The sequence below is a fragment of the Hypanus sabinus genome, chromosome 2 (assembly GCF_030144855.1).
Source record: "Hypanus sabinus isolate sHypSab1 chromosome 2, sHypSab1.hap1, whole genome shotgun sequence".
NCBI classification, from domain to species: domain Eukaryota; kingdom Metazoa; phylum Chordata; class Chondrichthyes; order Myliobatiformes; family Dasyatidae; genus Hypanus; species Hypanus sabinus.
The window spans coordinates 130,815,462-130,833,978 of record NC_082707.1 but is presented as its reverse complement, the minus strand read 5'-3'; the positions used below and the strand labels follow the sequence as shown (position 1 = coordinate 130,833,978).

The following is an 18,517-nucleotide window of genomic DNA, read 5'->3' as shown; positions in this document are numbered from 1 at the left end:
TGCCATTATGCGTTGGGCCTGTGGGGAAGGGATAGGAATGAAAGCGTGCCAAGCCACACCTACTTAGGTTCATGAGAGAATTGAAACAGAGAGGCTGTGCTTCAGAGGTGCCACAGTAAAGCTATAATCTGAAAGCGCCTTCTGTAAGTATTGAGTGAAGGTCATGATGCAATGAGCAATAAACCTGTAGATCTGGTTTGTCGCTCGGAATTCAAGTCATTAATATTACCAAGAGACAAGAGACCAAAATTAATGGCACCAGTAAAGAAAATGTACATCTTCATTATGGTGAATTGAAGTGGTCTGGGGACTTGAAGGGGATAAATGAGTTAGTGCTTTCATGATCCTCCTAATTATAGCAGGTGCACATTTAGAATCCTACTGCATTTGATGGTTGTCAAAGAGGAGATGACAGAAGGGAAAATGAACACAGATACTCGTGAAGTGAGGCATCAAAAAGAGGTGGTGTCCACTTTGTTGATGGCCTGTGGAACATTGAGAACAACCATATGATCAAAGTTCAAAGTGTTAATACTTTGAAATTCATCTTCTTGTAGGCAGCCACACAACTGAGAAATGCAATAGAATCAATGAAAACTCCCTCACAACAAAGACCGTCAAGCATCCAATGTGCAAAAAAAAAACAAATCGTGCAAACAATAAAAATCTGTAAACAACTAGTACACAGAACGTGAACCACAGAGTCTCCAAAAGTGAGTTCACAGCCACAGAGCCAGTTACAGCACTGCAGCCAGTCCAGGAGCCCAGTGGCTACAGGCCACAGCCATAGAGCCAATTTAATACTTCAGTGAGTGCCAATGGCTGCAGGCCACAGCTGCAGTCAGTTTAGCATTGAGGCTAGTAAAGCCTCACAGAGCAGTGAGCTGAATATCAGACTGTCCTTCCCCCTCAGCCTCAACACCTTACTTCAAAACATTAAATTAATCCGAAGAAAGATACAGGAGTCTGAAAATACAGGTGTAGTTCAAGTATAGTTTAAGTGCGACACGCAAGTAGCACGTGGTAGCGTGATGACTTAAGCAATTAATGTATTTCTACATATAACCCATATTGAATTATTTAAATGAACAAGAATGCTTAATCAAACAAAATATACACAAGATCACTCAAATATTACTGAAATATTAAAAACACAACACTCCTCCCTACTTAGCTATAAACTCCAACTCAATATAAGATGCATCTCAACTGTATACGCAGTATGCTTTATAATACAACTACACTATTTATAGACATCCACAGCATAGTAATTTTTAAAATTGTGCCATCCAGGTCTAAAGATTTAATCACTGTGCGGGATGTGTTACTCTTGTGGGATAGCATCTTTCCTGACAAGGGGAATCACTGTAATTGCCAGGTGAGACTTATGGCTGTGAAACAATCTCAGGTTCTGGGGTGGTTTTAGACACAAAGACTGAGAGTCCATTCAGTGGTTCTGCCAGCTCTGGGCGTCTTTATTCTTCTTTTTCTCTTTCTGGATCTGCTTTGAACCCTTTTCCTTCTCACATTCCTTCTCCTTTTCACACCATTCTCTTCCTTGCTCACATTCTATCTCGCCAACTCTTCCTTCCATTTTCTTCTTCGAGCTTATGCACCTTGATTTCAGGAAGGTCCATCTAATTCACTGAAATTATTCTCTCATCAATGCTTCTATTGCTCCTTTTACTATCCGATCACTCCTCTTGGTTTTCTCATCCGTTTGGCCTTCCGTTCATGCAGCCCGGCTTTGGTCTTTGCATCTAGTTTTACAAACAGCTTTTATGCAGATTCTGGTTCTTTATACTAACAAAAACCAAATGCTTATAACTTTCTTGAAGGTCCTTGAACTCTCTTCCAGCTGAAAACCAGCCACTTTTTGCAAGCAACTTCCTGATTAACATACCAGAAGCTTTCTCAGATATGTTGGCTATAAAAACTTTTGTAGTCAGACCACTCCTTTTGTCACTTTCAGCCTCCTTGGAGCAGCATGGTCCATCCTTAGCCCAAGATGCACAGAGGTTGGCAACAGCACCTATTGGTCCTCTATTTGGCAATAGTTCATGGTTTTCAGCATGGAGACAGTTGTGGCATCCTACAGCACCTTTCTTAATTCATTTTCAGATGGCTTCATTGCAGGGAATGTGGTATGCAAATGAGAATGGATCTCCAATCACTTTGTAGTTGTTTTAGCCAATCACATCCCCACAATGCTTATCCTTCTGTTTTTACCACATTGGAGCTCAATGCGACTTGTTGGTTGTTGTATTTCACTGTTATGAATGCCATTCCCACAGGAGTTATCTTTTCTCCAATATAAGTTCTTATTTACAGGCTTCAGTCTGGTATTTTTGAAATGCTTTTCAAACTCATTTCGTGGAATGGCTGAAACAGCTGAGCCAGCATCCAAATCTATTTTAATAAACTTGCCATTTACTTTTGGCATAAGCCATATTGCTTGACGGTTGCCAATTTTTACACTGTAAATCTCAAGGCTACACAGTCCTATGTCACTCTCATTATTATCAGAACTTTCATCAATAGCATACAAATTAGTGTTTTTTTAAAAACTTGACTTTTTAGCGTTTTCTCTTCCCTTTGCAGACCATTTATTTTTGTTGCCTGACATACTCTTTGTATATGTCCTACTTAGTTTCATTTGTTGCATTTTCTGCAAGTTTTCCTGCCTCACTGAACACACTCATGTCTGCATACCTCGACTCTTTTTTATCCCCCTTGGTTCAGTCCCTTCTTACCTACATCCATAACACTTCACACGCTCTCAATCTCTTTAATGACTTTATGTTCCCTTCCCCCGATTGTCACATTTTCACTCTTGATGTCCCGTACCTATTCACTTCTACCCCCACAAGGAAGGCTATAAAGTCCTTTCCTTCTTTCTGGACAACAGACACAAACAGATCCCCTCTAGCACCACTCTTCTCCATCTGGTGGAATTTGTCCTCATCCTCAACAATTTCAACTTTGGCTCCACCCACTTTCTTCAAACCCGCGGTGTAGCCATGGGCTCTCGATGGGTCCCGGCTCTGCCTGTCTTTTCATTGATTTCATGGAACAATCCGTGTTCCAAGGCTAACCAGCATCACTCTCCAACTCTTCCTGTACTCCATTGACAACTGCACTGGTGCTGTTTCCTGCACCCAAACTGAGCTTGTCAATTCCATCAAGCTGCCTCAAATGTACTCGATCCACTTATGACACTTTCTTCCTTTTTTCAATCTCTGTGTCTCCACCTCTGGAGACACTCGGTCTACTGTTATCTTTTAGAAACCAAGTGACTGTCACAGCTATGTTGACTATTCCTCTTCCCATCCTGTCACTTGTAAAAATACATTCCCTTTTCTCAGTTCCTCTGTCTCCGCCACATCTGTTCTCAGGATGAGGCTTTTCATTCCAGAACTGAGGTGTCCTTCTTCACCAAGAGGGGTTTCCTTTCCTCCACCATCAATGCTGCCCTCATCTGTGTCTCTTCCATCTCATGCACATGTGGCCTCACCCCAAACTCCCACTGCTACATCAGAGATAGGGTTCCTCTTGTCCTCCCCTACCACTCCACAATCCTTCATGCCTGAATATAATTCTCCATAACTTCTGCCATCTCCAATGGAATCTCACCACCAAACACATCTTTCCCTCCCCTCCCCTACGTGACTCCCTGGTCCACTCATCCCTCCCCATTGATCTTCCTCCTGGTATTTATCCTTGTAAGCAGAACAAGTGCCACACCTCCCCCCTCACCACTATTGAGGGCCTCAAACAGTCCTATCAGGTGAGACGATATTTCACCTGTGAGTCTATTAGGGTCATCTACTGTATCCAGTGCTCCCGTTGTGGCCTCCTGTATACTGGGGAGACCCGACGACATAGATTGGGAGACCACTTACCTGAGCACCTTAGTTTCATCCACCAGAAACAGTGGGATCCTCTAGTGGTCACCCACTTCAATTCTACTCCCCATTCTGATCACGACATGTCAGTCCATGGCCTCTTCTACTGCTGCAATGAGGCTACAGTAGGTTGGAGGAACAGCGCCTTAGATTCCATCTGGATAGACTCCAACCTGATGGCATGAACGTTAATTTCTCGAACTTCCAGTAATTGCCCTCACCCCACCTTTCACCATTCCCCTTTCTTCTTTCCCTCACACACCATATCACTTTACCTGCCCATCACCTCCCTCTGGTGGTCCTGCCTCTTCCCTTTCCGCCATGGTCTTCTGTCCTCTCCTTGTCAGATTCCCCTTTCTCCACCCCTTTATCTCTTTCACCGATCAACTTCCCAACTCCTTATTTCATCCCAACCCCCCTCTCCGCATTTCATCCATCACCTGCCACCTTCTACTTCTTCCTCCCCTCCCCCACTTTCTTATTCTGGTTTCTTCCCCCTTCCTTTCCAGGCTTGATGAAGGGTCTCAGCCCGAAACATTGACCGTTTATTCCCATTCATAGATGCTACCTGACCTGCTGAGCTCATCCAGCACATTGTGTGTATTGCCCTAATCTTTTCAATCTGGGTCAGCATTTAAATCGGCTAAACATTGGTTTGTTTTCCTCTCTCCGGCCTGAAATTTCATATACTTAAACATAGGTCCTTTTGGAGTTACTGGGTAGCCAGTAGCAGAGGAACCTGCTGCATGTCCACAGAATAGGCATGGCACTGTCCCAGAAGAGATCATCAGTCATAATGCCCAAAACGTCAACAATATCCCACCCACCAAATGCTGCTCAACCTGCTGAATTCTTCCAGCAGTTTCTTTTCGCTCCATCACCAACTCATTTTGCTTCTGTTGTTCCGAGGGATCAACAATCACCTGTAATGTCTGCGTTCGCAGCTTTGCAGCAGCTGTTGTTTCAGTTTAGTGCCAGAAACACAGTGCCTTTGGCACTTATCAGTCAACTTGCGACTACAGAAGGATGGTTCTGACTGAGGGGCCTTACACCACTGGGCCTAATTTGAGAATGAGGGATAGACTATTTAGGACATTGAACCCATGAACACCACCTCCCTATTTTTTTTCTCTCTTTTTGCACTGTTGTCGCATGAAGGAAGTCTCCAGAGAGAAGTACTGGTAGGTATGAAGTGGTCTCTTTACTTGACAAAATAAGATACAGTAGGCACCAGATAGAGACGTCTTCAGTGAAAGAAGGTTTGCCTCACCCAACATTATATGACATTTTATGTTAAAGGTCAAAGGGCAATTCCATATTTACAATGCTTCCTTTGTATTCACCACTCTCAGACTTCCCTCCTCGCACCCACATGACAGGCATCAAATGACACCCAAATGCCGAGTTTAATCAGCATTGTCTGGTCTTCCAATTAACTGTGGTTCATGGTTTTAGGAATGCATTATTCAGAGCTGTGTTTTAGATTTAATCCAGAGTTTATATTCGAATCTGAAGACTGGTGGCTGAAGTCAGTTGCTGAAGTTATTTGCCATTTGTACTAGCCCCAAAAAGCACCCTAACAGTAGCATTTTATTTAATTGAGGGTTCAACGCAGTATCTTTGCTGTTCCTAGTAGCGCGCTCTTCTGGACCAAGATCTCAGGTGTTGATCCCGGGATTTGTTGGGGCCACTCCCAGTCCAGGTGTCACAGCTCCAAGTTCTCCGATCACCACCGGAACTACTCTGGCTTTAACCTTCCACATCCTTTCTATTTGGACATCCCATGGAGTGGCTTGTCCTGCCATGGTCTCTGGTCCTCTGGCTCTGCTTCACCAACTCCCATTTCCATATCCCCTGCCTGCTCTCTGAGGTATTCTCCTAGCAGGTCATCATTAGGGGTAATCTTCCTAACAAATTCAAGGATGTTTCGCATTTCTTCCGGGACTGTGTTCTTGACACCTCCAATTACCTGTCCTCCTTTATATCGGTGCTTGATGCTGTACAGTTGCTTAACACTGGACTTTGGATGGAATCCTCCGTGCACTGTTAGCAGTTTCTGATCTTAATGTCAGTGGCTTCCAGTTTGTTCATTGACCAGCACACTATTGTGACTCGGTATCCAATGACTGGTAGGGCAAATGTGTTGATGGCTCTTGCCCATACAGCTGGCAAGGTTGTATCGCTCTGGGCTCCGAAAGGAGAAATCGGGGCCTGGGCAGAGGTGATTTAGTGCCTGTACAACCGGCCCGGGTATGAGGTGAGATCACTCTGGGTGCTGAGTTGATTTGAAGAGCTTGAGAGTGGCTTCAGGCTGGGAAACAAAATCTTGGCCCAGAGCAAGTCACTAGGCAGTGTGGCCTAGATCTGGAGCCTTCCAATGCAGTGGTGCCTGGATCCTAGTGCGAGGTACAATATGTTGTTTCGACAATTTAAACGTCAGCCCAGAACAGAGGAGATAGTAGATTTTGCTTGCTCTCTGCAATCTTCACTCCTCTCTCCAGGGCGCTGGAGCCTTTCACTGTTCCACTGTTTGGTCAATTTAAAAGCCCGCCTGGATAGACTGAAGAGAAAGGGTCTCAGTGAGGATGAGAGCTGATTTCACTTGTTCTCCACGGTGATCATCTCCATGGCACTGATGCGATGAAGACTAACCCGGCTGCTGTGCTCCATGCCCGCTAATACAATGAACTGATAAATGAGGCTTTGGGCCTACTCCAGGCTGCTCCGGGGTTCAGCTCTCAGTTTGGTTCAGAATGCTGGTGCTCACTTCAATTGTTCGCATGATTTGTATTTTTTTCTCTTTCTCTTGCACACTGAGTGTTGGTCTTCTACTTCATTCTTATTTTATTTCTTTTTTATTAAATTGGGCTCTTTTGGGATTCTTGCTTTGTGGCTACCAGTGAGCAAGCAAATCTGAAGGTTATGTCATTTATACATTCTTTGATAATAAGTGTACTTGAAATACTGTAGGATTAATACACACACGAAATATTTTCTGAAAATATTTTATTAATATTTATTGAAAGCATGCAGAGAAGATATGACAGGACTAGGGTTGGCAGGACTAAGGTTAGTATTGGCAGGACTAGGGTTATAGGGAGAGGTTGGGCCCGCTTGTACTTTAATCCTTGGAAGATAGGAGACTGAGAAATGTTTAGGTTATTGGGGAATAAATAGAATGAATGCACTCAGTCTTTTCCCCAGGGAAGGTTAAGGTACAAGGAGAGAGCTAAAAGTTTTAAAAGGGACAGGAGGAGTAACTTCTCCATGCAGAGTGGGGTGTATGTATGATGTCTCCAGAGAAAAAGTGGTTGAGCTCCACTTAAAAAGCTTTTGAGTAAGTACATAGAACAGAAAGGTTTGGAGAGATATGTGCCAAACATGGGGAAATGGGGCTTCCTTGGTGGGTGCCATGTTCAGCATGGACAAGTTGATGTGGTGGGCCTGCTACCACTCTAGAACTATGACTCTATTAAGTAAAGAAGACACATAGAGCCAAGGCAACATTCTCACCGTGTGGAGACATGAGAGGCTGCCGGTGCTAGAAATATAGAGTAAAATACAAAGAAGGTAGAGGAACTTGGTCAGCATCTATAGTGTGAAATGGCAAGCCGACGTTTCAAGTCAAACCCTTCATCTGGACAGGAAGGAAAGAGAAGATGTAGGCAATATGAAAAAGGTTTGGGCAAGGGGGTTGGGGTGGAAGAGTACTTACTTCACAGAGGCAGACAGTTCTGGTTAATACCACACAAAAAAATGTATTTTCAACACACGGAAAAATTAGTGACATGATACACAATAACCACAAAAGTTAGAGTCAGGGTTGTCTCTGATTCTCACCCATGACTGATAGGGTACAGTGCCATTCTCACCTCTGCATTAGCAGATTCAATTACCATATAAAACCTTGAGCACACACTGTTTGAGTGCAGTATTGAGAAAAGGCCGTTCTGTCAGAGATGAAATATTAACTCAGAACCCTGTCAACAGGAGATCACATAGCACCATTCACAGCAAGAACAGAGGCGTCATCCCTGGTGACTCGGCCTATATTTGGTTCTAATTCAACTTAAATGTGAAAGAATTGCAGAAAATGTTCTGACTCTTGTGAACGTGGGGTCCCAGTCTCGGAATAAGAGGGAAGTCACTTGGTAGGGGATGTGGAAACGTGTTTTCACTCAGAGGGTAATAAATCGTTGGTGGGTTGTGCAGGCTCGTTAACTGAGTTTGCTCAAAGCAGATTGATGGGTTAAGAGTATCTTTACTGCTTGTCACATGTATATCAAAACATACCGTGAAATGCATTACTAACATCAAATCAAATCAGCGAAGAAGTGCTGGGGGCAGCATACAAGTGTCGCCATGTGACTTCCGGTTAAGATGGCGGTAGCTTAAGTCGCTAAAGCTATTGCTCTGCTCCATTTCATATACCTGCATTTATTTTTTACTCTTCCTCCCACTATTGAAGTTGCTGGCTGCACAATGAGTGTATCTAAGCCTACTAAATCGGCAAAAAAAAGACACTCCATCAGGAGCAACCTCGAGTGAAATTGTGTCGCTGTTAGAACAAACCCGACAAGATATGTAAATAAGGTATTTTGTTTATGTGTCGCCATGTATCTGGAGCCAAGAAAGCATGCCTACGACTCAGTTTCACTAACAGTACGTCTTGGAATCTGGGAAGAAACCAGAGCATCCAGAGGAAACCATCAGTCATGGAGAGAAGATACAAACTCCTTACAGACAGTGGCAGGGATTGATCGCATTGACGGTGCTGTGCCGACACTTCTCATGCCAAGGGAAGAAAAGGATTTGGGGATAGTGTAAGAAAATGGAGCTCAGTTGCTCAGCTGTGATCTTATTGAATTGCACAACAGATTTGAAAGACTCTTGCTCCAAATTTTTAGTTTCCTCTATTCTCTTAGGGATTCCTCAGAAATTAAAAACAAAATTCATTCACATTAATTTGTTACCACGTTTAATTATTCATTTGTGTTTTTATTGTTCCATCATTAATTTTATTACTAAGATCATTTAGGTCCATTACAATCGTTCTTCAATGATCTTGTCAGAAAAATTCAAAAGTCTTTAAATTACAGCTTCAGCCTTGACAACAGGCAAAGTTTCCCTTCGAGCCTGCCTTCTGACAAAGGCTGCTGGGGACGTGGATTCAGCAGTAAATCCCCTGACAGCTGCTTGTAGCTGAGGACCTGCAGCACCTCACCAGATGCTTCCTTAGTCAGGAGGCTCATCCCAGATGGTTCAGCACCTTCGAGGTGAGGAGTCTGTGACTCTATTAAGTAAAGAAATATAGAGTAACATACAAAGAAGGTGGAGGAACTTGGTCAGCATCTATAGTGTGAAATGGCACATTGACATTTCAAGTCAAACCCTTCACCTGGACTAGAAGGAAAGAGAAGATATAGCCAATATAGCTGGCCCCATTTTAATGTGGCCACTGAAAGCTCCAGCAGTAACCCTGCATCTGATCTGTACACTCACCCCGCGTCGGAGGTTTTTTACAGAGCAACTCAGGTGCATGGAAGTCTCCACAGAAGGGGCACTTGGGAAACTTTTTATTGTTTTATATTTGCAGATATTAATGATGAAAGTGATGAAAATATCTTGGCCACTTTTATTAAAGGCAAAGGTGATTAGCTTTTAATGAAGAAGTTTCTCCTCCAAAAGAAGAAGCTTTTATTATTGCAACTGGGATATTATTCCACTGATTGCAATGAAGCATTGCATGTCCTAAAGTACTTGTGTATTGATGATGGGAAAAATTGTGCTGTTGAGAACATTGGGAGTTACTGACTGTGGATCAATATGCAGATCTATTAATATGAAATGGCTGACAATTACTATTTCACTATTTATTTTTAAATTATCTTCTCAGGGATACTGCAGGACAGGAACGATATCAGACGATCACAAAGCAGTACTACAGACGAGCCCAGGTGCGCACTGTTCTGTTTCTTTCTGTCACAACAATAGTGCAGTTGGCTTTGAGACTAACTTTAATCTGAAGTAAACGAGTTTGAGGCTGTACTCTTCCTTCCAAATGAAGCTGCTTGTAGCTTGTGCATCAGGCGCCAGCCAGGCCCCACAATCCCCCTTAATAACAGGGCATGGTGGCAAGCTTGGATAAACGTGGCGGGAATTTGTCAGGAGATGCTGCAGTCCATGAACCGCGCTTAAAGTCAGGATGAGACTGAAATCATGGGGAGAATAAAAAACTAACAAACCAGCTTGGTATTTATTCAGGGTTGAATTTATTGTGTTATTTAAAAATCAGGACCACAGCTGCCTTCACTTGGAGGATTTTAACAAGTCTTGGCCAATACATTATGAACTATCCAAAGAGATGAAATTGAACCGGAATTCACTAGTTTGATAATTATTCTGTGCTACCTGTTTCAGAGCTGAGCTTTGTTACTGCAAAAGAGTCTGTTATCATAAATAACGACTAGGCACTTGGCCAGTACCTGGAGGGAAACTATCTCTTGATGTCCCCTCATCCCCTATGAACAATGATTAAAATTACATCAATGAATAGCAATTCAGCTGTCACTTTAAACCTTCATCCCACTTCCACTCTGATCTCTGCGTTGTTCCAACAAAGCCAAATTTAAGTTTTATGAACAGATACTCCTCAGCTGACACTGGATATTCCAAGCTCAGTAATTTCAGATTATCAGCCCTTTCCAGCCTTGAATTTCACAGGTCTGGCACTTTATTCTCTCTCTCTCTCTCTCTCTCTCTCTCTCTCTCTCTCTCTCTCTCTCTCTGGTAATTTCAGTTTTATTGCTCAATTCCTCTTTACTCCATATCCAAACACACCTTTCTGATTTAACAGCCTGAAATCAGCACCATTGTAACTTGTGTCACTCAGCCTGTCATGCCCTTTTGAACCCAACCTTTCATTCTCTCTGCCACTCCCTCCATTTTCTGCCTTTTCCGGTTTTAACTCTCTATTGTCCTATGCTCCTCCTGGCACTGAAGGAAGGTTATCAACTCGAACTCCGTTTCTTTGCAGGAGCTGCTGAGCACATCCAATGCTTTCAGTGTTTTTCGCAACTAATTCATCGCTGGCAATGTTTACTAACTGCTAAATACAAGTAGAAAGGTACAGCAACTCAAAAATGTTAATCGGCAGGTCAGAAATGTAAGCCATTTAATGAAAGTCTTAAACTAAACCAGAGGCAACATCTCACAATTTAAAAATAGCTTTAATTATATCCTTAGGGCATAGGCCTCTTTACAGTTCAATACTGGTCTAGACTGAATCCAAATAATGTTCGTGGTCCAGACAGTTTAGAAGAATTCTGGATATACTGCAGTTGAGTGTCAATGGTTTCTCATGATGCTTTGTAATAAAAAAAGATGTATTACCTTTTATTTATAGGGAATCTTTTTGGTATATGATATCACAAGTGAACGCTCCTTTCAACATATTATGAAATGGGCTAGTGATGTTGATGAGGTAAGGGAGTGACATTGAATCATTTTACCTTGAATTAATATTACTCAAATTTTAGCTCATTACTCACAGTGAATGGTTCCTCCCCAGTATGCACCAGAAGGGGTTCAGAAAATTCTCATAGCCAACAAAGCTGATGACGAACAGAAAAGGCAAGTAGGTGTAAAACAAGGTCAAAAGGTATGTACTTGATGCCCAATGCAATTATTTATATAGTAGGTTTGGAAAAATGATGTTTTTTTATCGATGCTATTGTAGTTCAAAGGTCTGGAACAATTCCAAAGTAAAGATTAATGTAAATTCCTGATCATTTACAAATCACAGGCTCATAAAAAGTTGTGTTGGTGTTGCTGAACTAAAACGCTCAGGTTTTGTGGTCTTTGCTAGGGAGTTTCTGCAGTGACTGCATCTTAGCAATATACTGTATTTAGCACAGCTGATGGCAACATTTTCTGAACCTGTGAGATGGAAATTGCCATCACTTATCCGGGGATTTTCTTCAGTGATTGTCTTGGACTTACCCTTAAGAATAACTAATGAGAAGAAAGGCCCAAGCTTGATTGAGATTTAGAAATGGGATGCCGTTTCACTTTGCATTACTATATGACGTACATGATTGTTGTTGTACAGTAAAACAAGTGCAAGATTAAATTCAATCATGTCAGACCAATTGTATTATTGAGGTAATACTCTATCTAGAGCACTGCGTACAATTTTGATCCACTTTCCCAAACAACAAGGACGTACTTGCCCTAGAACAAGTGCAACAAAGATTCACCCAGGTTGGAATCCTTTATCCCAGAGGGCTGCAGAGGCCCAGTCATGCAATTCTTCAAACCAGAAGTTGATAGTTTTCATATATTAAGTGAATCAAGTGATGTGGGGATGTGTGCAAGAAAATACAGGCTCAGTCTCCATCTTGTTGAATGGTAGAGCAGGTTCAAATGCCAGATGGCTAACTAATACACTAAATCTTAGGTTGTTGACCCTATCAGCAGGAAATTCTGCAGCATTATGGTATCATTGACAAGCAAAAGTGGCTGTTTAATGATGCATCACAACCAAGCAGCATCCAGTTATTAAAATAAAAGAGCAGGAAATCCATTGTATTTTGTTGTATTTAAAGGGGAATGCTAGCTATGCTGTTTTTTTTAAATCACTCTTTAATCCATTGTTACATTTCCTTTCACTGTTTCCTTTCAAAGCTTGCAAAAGAATATGGAATGGATTTCTTTGAAACAAGTGCCTGCACCAATTATAACATTAAAGAGGTCAGTGGAAGCATTATGTTTGAAGAATTGCAAAAGAGCACACTACCGAGTATAGCCATATGACAAGTTGTGCCTTTGTTGCCACTGTCCTAGAGCAGGCCAAAATTAATATATCAGACTGGGGATTCAATTCATTATGCCTATCTGCACTAACCTTTACTGCATCAAAATGAATGTTCTCCACCCATTATCCAAAGAGTCATGTGTCCAATTGACATTCCTGTCAACTACACCCTGGTTTACTGTAATGGTAGACTTAAGTCTGTAACATTATCGTTGAGACCCATTACTAGTGGACACAGGTCTGTAGTTTAATGTAAAAGGAATAGGAGCTAAAATATCTAAACAAAATTACATAAAATGTTTTTCAAATGGGTGATCATTGTGACAAGCTGGTATTGTTCAATTTCTAAAAACATTTTATTTTCTATTTAATTCTCATAAAATATTACTTTGTATTTTGCTTATTGTGTCCATTAACTATGTGCTCAATGTGTCGATAGCTCTGGACCTATGGAACTTCCAACTGACCAAGTGTTTGTTATAGTCAGCTAGTAATTGTCCTTACTAAGCTCTGTTGGTTTGAATAGCATGCAGAATTCCCTTTTGTCCTAGGTTTTAGAATGTATGTGAACTTTCAGTAGAAATGTGTTAATTGTTTGCAGAGTACATTTTGAAACAAACCATTAAGTAAAAAGTCATTGGGGAATACAATAGGATTAAAGAGGATCCCAAGGCATTCTATACATTCATGAAGAGTAAGATGATAACTATGGAGCAGATAGGACCACTGAAGGATAAAAGCGAGAACATGTGCATGGAGACAGGATGTGGGTGAGGTCCTAAATGAGTACTTCACATCGATATTTACCAAAGAGAGGGACGAAGAGGATAGGAAGATTATTGAGGGGTGTCCAAATTTGCTAGGGCAGTTTGATATAAAAAAGGAGATGGTGCTGGCTATCTTGAAGAACATTAGGTGCATAGGTCCCCAGGGCTTGATGGGATATACCCCAAATGACTGATAGAGGAAAGTTATGAGATTGCTGAGGTCTGTGCGTCTTCACTATAAGTGATTTATTTATTTATTTATTCATTTATTTTCTACATTATCATGTATTGCATTGTACTGCTGCCACAAAGTTAGCAAATTTCCTGATGTATGTCAGTGATAGTAAACCTGATCCTGATTCTGTTTCTGAATTAGAATCAAGTTTAATATCACTGGCATATGTTGTGAGACTTGTTGTTTTGCAGTACGTGACAATAAAGAACTATAAATTACAGTAAGAAATATGTTTTTAACATTAAATTAAATAAGTAAAGCTAAAAGAGGGCAAAAAAGAAAATAAATATTGAGGTACTGTACCTGGGTTCATTGCTCATTCAGAAATCTAATGCCAGAGGGGAAGAAGTTGTTCCTAAAATGCTGAGTACTTCTTCAGGCTTCAGTAACATCTCCTTGATGATATAACTGAGAAGAAGACATGTCCTGGGTGATGGGGGTCCTTAATGATGGCTGCCACCTTTTTGAGTCATCACCTTTTGAAGATATCTTCGATGCTGGGGCTCATGATAGAGCTGGCTGAGTTCGCAAACTTCTTCAGCTTTTTCTGATCCATAAACGTACCAGATGGTAAAGCAACCAGTTAGAATGCTCTCCATGGTACAGCTGTAGAAATTTGTGAAAATCTTTGGTGCCATGCCAAGTCTCCTCAAACTATAGCTGCTGTTGTGCCTTCTATGTAATTACATCAAAATATTGGGCCCAGAGATGTTGGCACCAGGAACTTGAAACAGCTCATCCTTTCCACTGTTGATCCCTCAATAAGGACTGGTGTGTCAACTATCCTTTCCTGAAGTCCACAATCAATTCCTTGGTTTTATTGACATTGAGTATAAGGTTGTTATTGTGAAATCATTCAACCAGCAGATCTACCTAATTCCTGAATGCCTCCTCATAATCATCTGAAATTCTGCCACAATAGTAAAAGTAGGGGTCCATGGCATAAAAAAGGTTGGGGACCCCTGGTCTACGGAGTGGAGAATAATTGGCTAAGAATGAATCCTAGAGATGTGCCAGTTTTGATTGTTAGCGAGGAGGAGATGCTATTTCTGATCTGCACTGACAGATGTGGACTGTTGTGTGTTCCCTTGACTTCCTCTTCTTGAAGTCCACAATCAATTTCTTGATATTACTAATGTTGAGTGAAAGGTTGTTGTTTCAAGATCACTCAGCCAGCTGATTGATTTCATTCCCAAATGCCTCTTCGTCACCATTTGAAATTCTGCCAACTATAGTTGTTTCATAGGCAAATTTATAAATGCCATTTGAGCTGCGCTTAGCTAAGCAATTATGGGTGTAGCGAGACTAGCCCTGAGGGCTCAGCACAAATCCTTGAGGTTTTGATTGTTGATTGTCAGTAAAGAGGACATGTTATTTCCGATCTGCACTGACTGTGGTCTCCCAATGAGGAAGTCAAGGACCTAGTTGCAGGGGAAGGTATCAAGGCCTAGGTTTTGGAGCTTGTTGGTTAAGACTAAGGGTATGATGGTATGAACACTGAGGTGCAATCAACAAACAGCAGCCTGGCGTAGGAATTGCTATTGCCCAGGTGATCCAAAGCTGAATGAAGAGCCAGTGAGGTTGAATCCCAGTAGACCTTTTGTGGTGATAGGCAAATTACAGCTGGTCCAGGTCTTTGCTTAAGCAGGAGTTGATTCTGGCCATGATCAACCTCTCAAACCACTTCATCACAGTAGATGTGAGTGCAACTGGGTGATAGTCATTGAAGCAGCTCACCCTGCTGTTCTTAGGCACTGGTGAGACTGTTGTTCCTTTGAAAAAGGTGGAAATCTCCGACTTCAGCAGTGAGAGATTGAAGATGTCCTGGAACACACCCACCAGTTGATTGGTTTAATGCATTATCTGAAACTGCAAAATACAGCAGCAATCCCATGTGCTGTGAGGCCAGCAAGTCTGCTCCATAGAGAGTTCTTGTTTTCATAACTGTCATTTTAATTTCAGACTGCTTGCAATTTACATTAAGAGCTGAAGACTGGCTCTTGTTTATGACAATTAGCTAAACAAAGACTATTGGTTGTAAGTTTAATGTACTCAAAAACAACACTTTGATCTCTAGAAGCTCACTGCTGCTGTGTTTAGAACACTTAGCTTGGCAAAAAAAGTAAAGACCCCTGGCCCAGAAACAGTAAATATCCTTCACAGTTGGGAGTTTATCTAGAAGATTATGATGTATGGGATTTACAGTGAATTGGTCCTTTGATTTCAGAATCAGCTTGCCCATAGAAAACAGGGTATTCATCAATGGGACTTTTTCTAGCTGGAAGTCTGTGTCTAGTGGCATTTTACATGGAAATCCGTGATAAACAAATGATCTGCATGAAACTGTAAATGGGTGGTTAGTAAGTTTTGAGGTTAAATGAAGATTGATAGCTCATAGGCTATCAAAGAGTAGTAGCATACACTCAACAGTTCAGGAATAGCTTCTTCCCCTCTGCCATCTGATTTCTGAATGGACACTGAACCCATGAATGCTACCTCATTACTTTTTTATCTCTATATTTTTGCACTACTTACTTAATATAACTATTATACATATATATTTATGGCTAACTCACATTTTTTATTATTATGTATTGCATGTTACTGTTGCAGCAAAACAACAATATATGCCGGTGATATGAAACCTGATTCTGATATAGATCAGTTGCAGATATGGGCAGAGGTATGGCAGATGCAGGTTAACCCAACCAGATAGGAAGTGTTGCACTTTGGAAGACAAATGTTAATGGCAAGACTCTTAACAGCTACCTAAGGTGGTGGTGAAGGTAAACATGACAGGAGCATTTATGAGACTCTTAGGTAGGCATATGAATATGCAAGAATTGGAAAGATATGGATATTGTGTAGGCAGAAGCGATTAGTTTAGTGGACCTATGATTACTAATTTTATTAGGCTGAACCTAGATTGTGGGCCAAAGAGCCAGTGCCTTTGCTCTACTGTCCTATGGTCTCTGTTCTAAGTGCTGGTTGAATTTAAAAACATACTTATTTTCATTATGGACCAAAGAATGTTGAAGAGAGATGAAAAGTTATTTGGGGAGAAATGTTTGACATTCCTCTAAATGAGTGCAAAGTGCAAAGGTCTTGGCCATCATTTGGGCTTCATCTCTGCACATTTGGATCCATCCCAATTTGTGCAGAAGATGCAACAAGTGAACAGCCCTGACCCACACAGGAATTGTCAGGAACCAGAGATGAATGACCAAGGATTATTTTCAGATCAGTCCCAAAATTAAAAATTGTAGTTAGTATGGAACAAAAACTGAAATTACTGGAAACACTCACCAGGTTGGCCAGCATGTTCAGAAGGATAAACAGTTAAGATTTCATGTTTGTAAGTCTTGGTCAGAACTGTACTAAAATGTGCAGTAGTTAGATGAAGGATCCCATACCAAAAAATTAACTGATTCTCCTTCCACAGATGTTGGTGATATTTTGAGTGTTTCTAGCATTTTCTGTTTTTATTTCAGTTTTAAAACATCTGCAGTTCTATGTTTTTCTTTTATTGGCTTTGGGTTTTCACTCTTGTAACTCAGTGGTATTTTGTTGTGCTTCATTTCCACAGTCATTTACTCGACTGACAGAGCTAGTGTTACAGGCCCACAAGAAGGAGCTTGACGGACTTCGACTGTCAATTCCTGATGAACTTGGCATTGCTGATTTAGAAGAAGATGACAGCAAAACTGAAAAGATGGATAGTTCACAAAAAGCTTGCTGGTGCTAGAAGCATAGCAAAGATGAAGAATCCAATTTAGTTGTCTGAGTCATGCCTCAAAAATTCAAGACCTGGTTGCCTGCTCCTACATTGTGTCATCTTAAATATTCATCTGAATCCTGCCTCTTCCTTGAGTTGGACTAATTCTTACATTGATTCTTATAGGTGTTGTATTTTTGTCCCAGCTCTGTGATTCACCAATCTCTTGGATCAGGCTTGTCTGCTGTGCATTTTGTACAGTTCCTGTGATGTAGTTCATGTTCAGGTCATCGACTGATGATTCAAGTAACCTAGTTTTTACAAGACTGCTGTTTCAGTATTTGGTTTGTTTGTGAATGGCCCTTCCAAGTAATGCATTTCAAGATCAGTCAACATGCCAACTTCCTGAAATATCTCCATTTGTGCAATTAGTTTCTGCAAAATGCTTTTAATATTTTTTGGTCATGCTCAATAAAAGTGTTCTGTTTGTCACTCCTTTGTCCAATTACTGATTTCTAGGCTGAAGGTACAGCATCCCCATGTACCTGGCTCCTTCTTAGAATTTTCAAGTTTGAAATTATTGCATAAATCCAAAGCAGTGCATTTTGAGGGCAGAATCAGAAGATGTCTTTATCAATTCAAATTAGCCTTTAACAATATTGTGAACGTTCAGGTTCTTTATCCTGCTTATTTTCTCTCTTGTGCTGTAAATTAATAGCTTAGAATAATGGCTATGACCTATTTGTTATAATGTCTGCAAGCTACCTTGAATTTAACTGCATATTTTGCTATTTATTTCTTGTCATCATTGGAATATTAAAAGAGGGATGGCATTGTTGTTTGGAGTAAGTATCACTGTCCTACCAATGGGCATGGCAGAATGAAAAATTATATAAACTTTGCTGAGCAACTAAGTCTGTAATTGAGTCCATTCAAATTACAGCATCATCATTTAAAATTTAGAATCCGTTGTGAAATTATGTTTTTTTTTTAACTGAAATACCGAAGGCTATTTTTAAATGTGAAAATTCTACATTGTTCTATAATTCTGGCCTTTCCTTAAATTCCCTTTTAATATTT

The 18,517-nt window shown here is 41.0% G+C and overlaps 1 protein-coding gene across 3 annotated transcripts in view; it reads left to right on the top strand.

Annotated features, from left to right (window-relative positions):
• Positions 1-17,929, top strand: part of rab15 (RAB15, member RAS oncogene family) — a 246,901-nt gene extending 228,972 nt beyond the window's left edge. For all 3 annotated transcript variants that reach the window (XM_059955102.1, XM_059955099.1, XM_059955108.1), the window contains 5 exons: positions 9,802-9,862; positions 11,311-11,388; positions 11,476-11,565; positions 12,591-12,656; positions 17,309-17,929. In XM_059955102.1, coding sequence (XP_059811085.1) covers positions 9,802-9,862; positions 11,311-11,388; positions 11,476-11,565; positions 12,591-12,656; positions 17,309-17,467 — 454 coding nt within the window. In that variant the 3' untranslated portion in view covers positions 17,468-17,929. The remainder of the gene's footprint in view (positions 1-9,801; positions 9,863-11,310; positions 11,389-11,475; positions 11,566-12,590; positions 12,657-17,308) is intronic.
• The last annotated feature ends 588 nt before the right edge of the window (positions 17,930-18,517 follow it).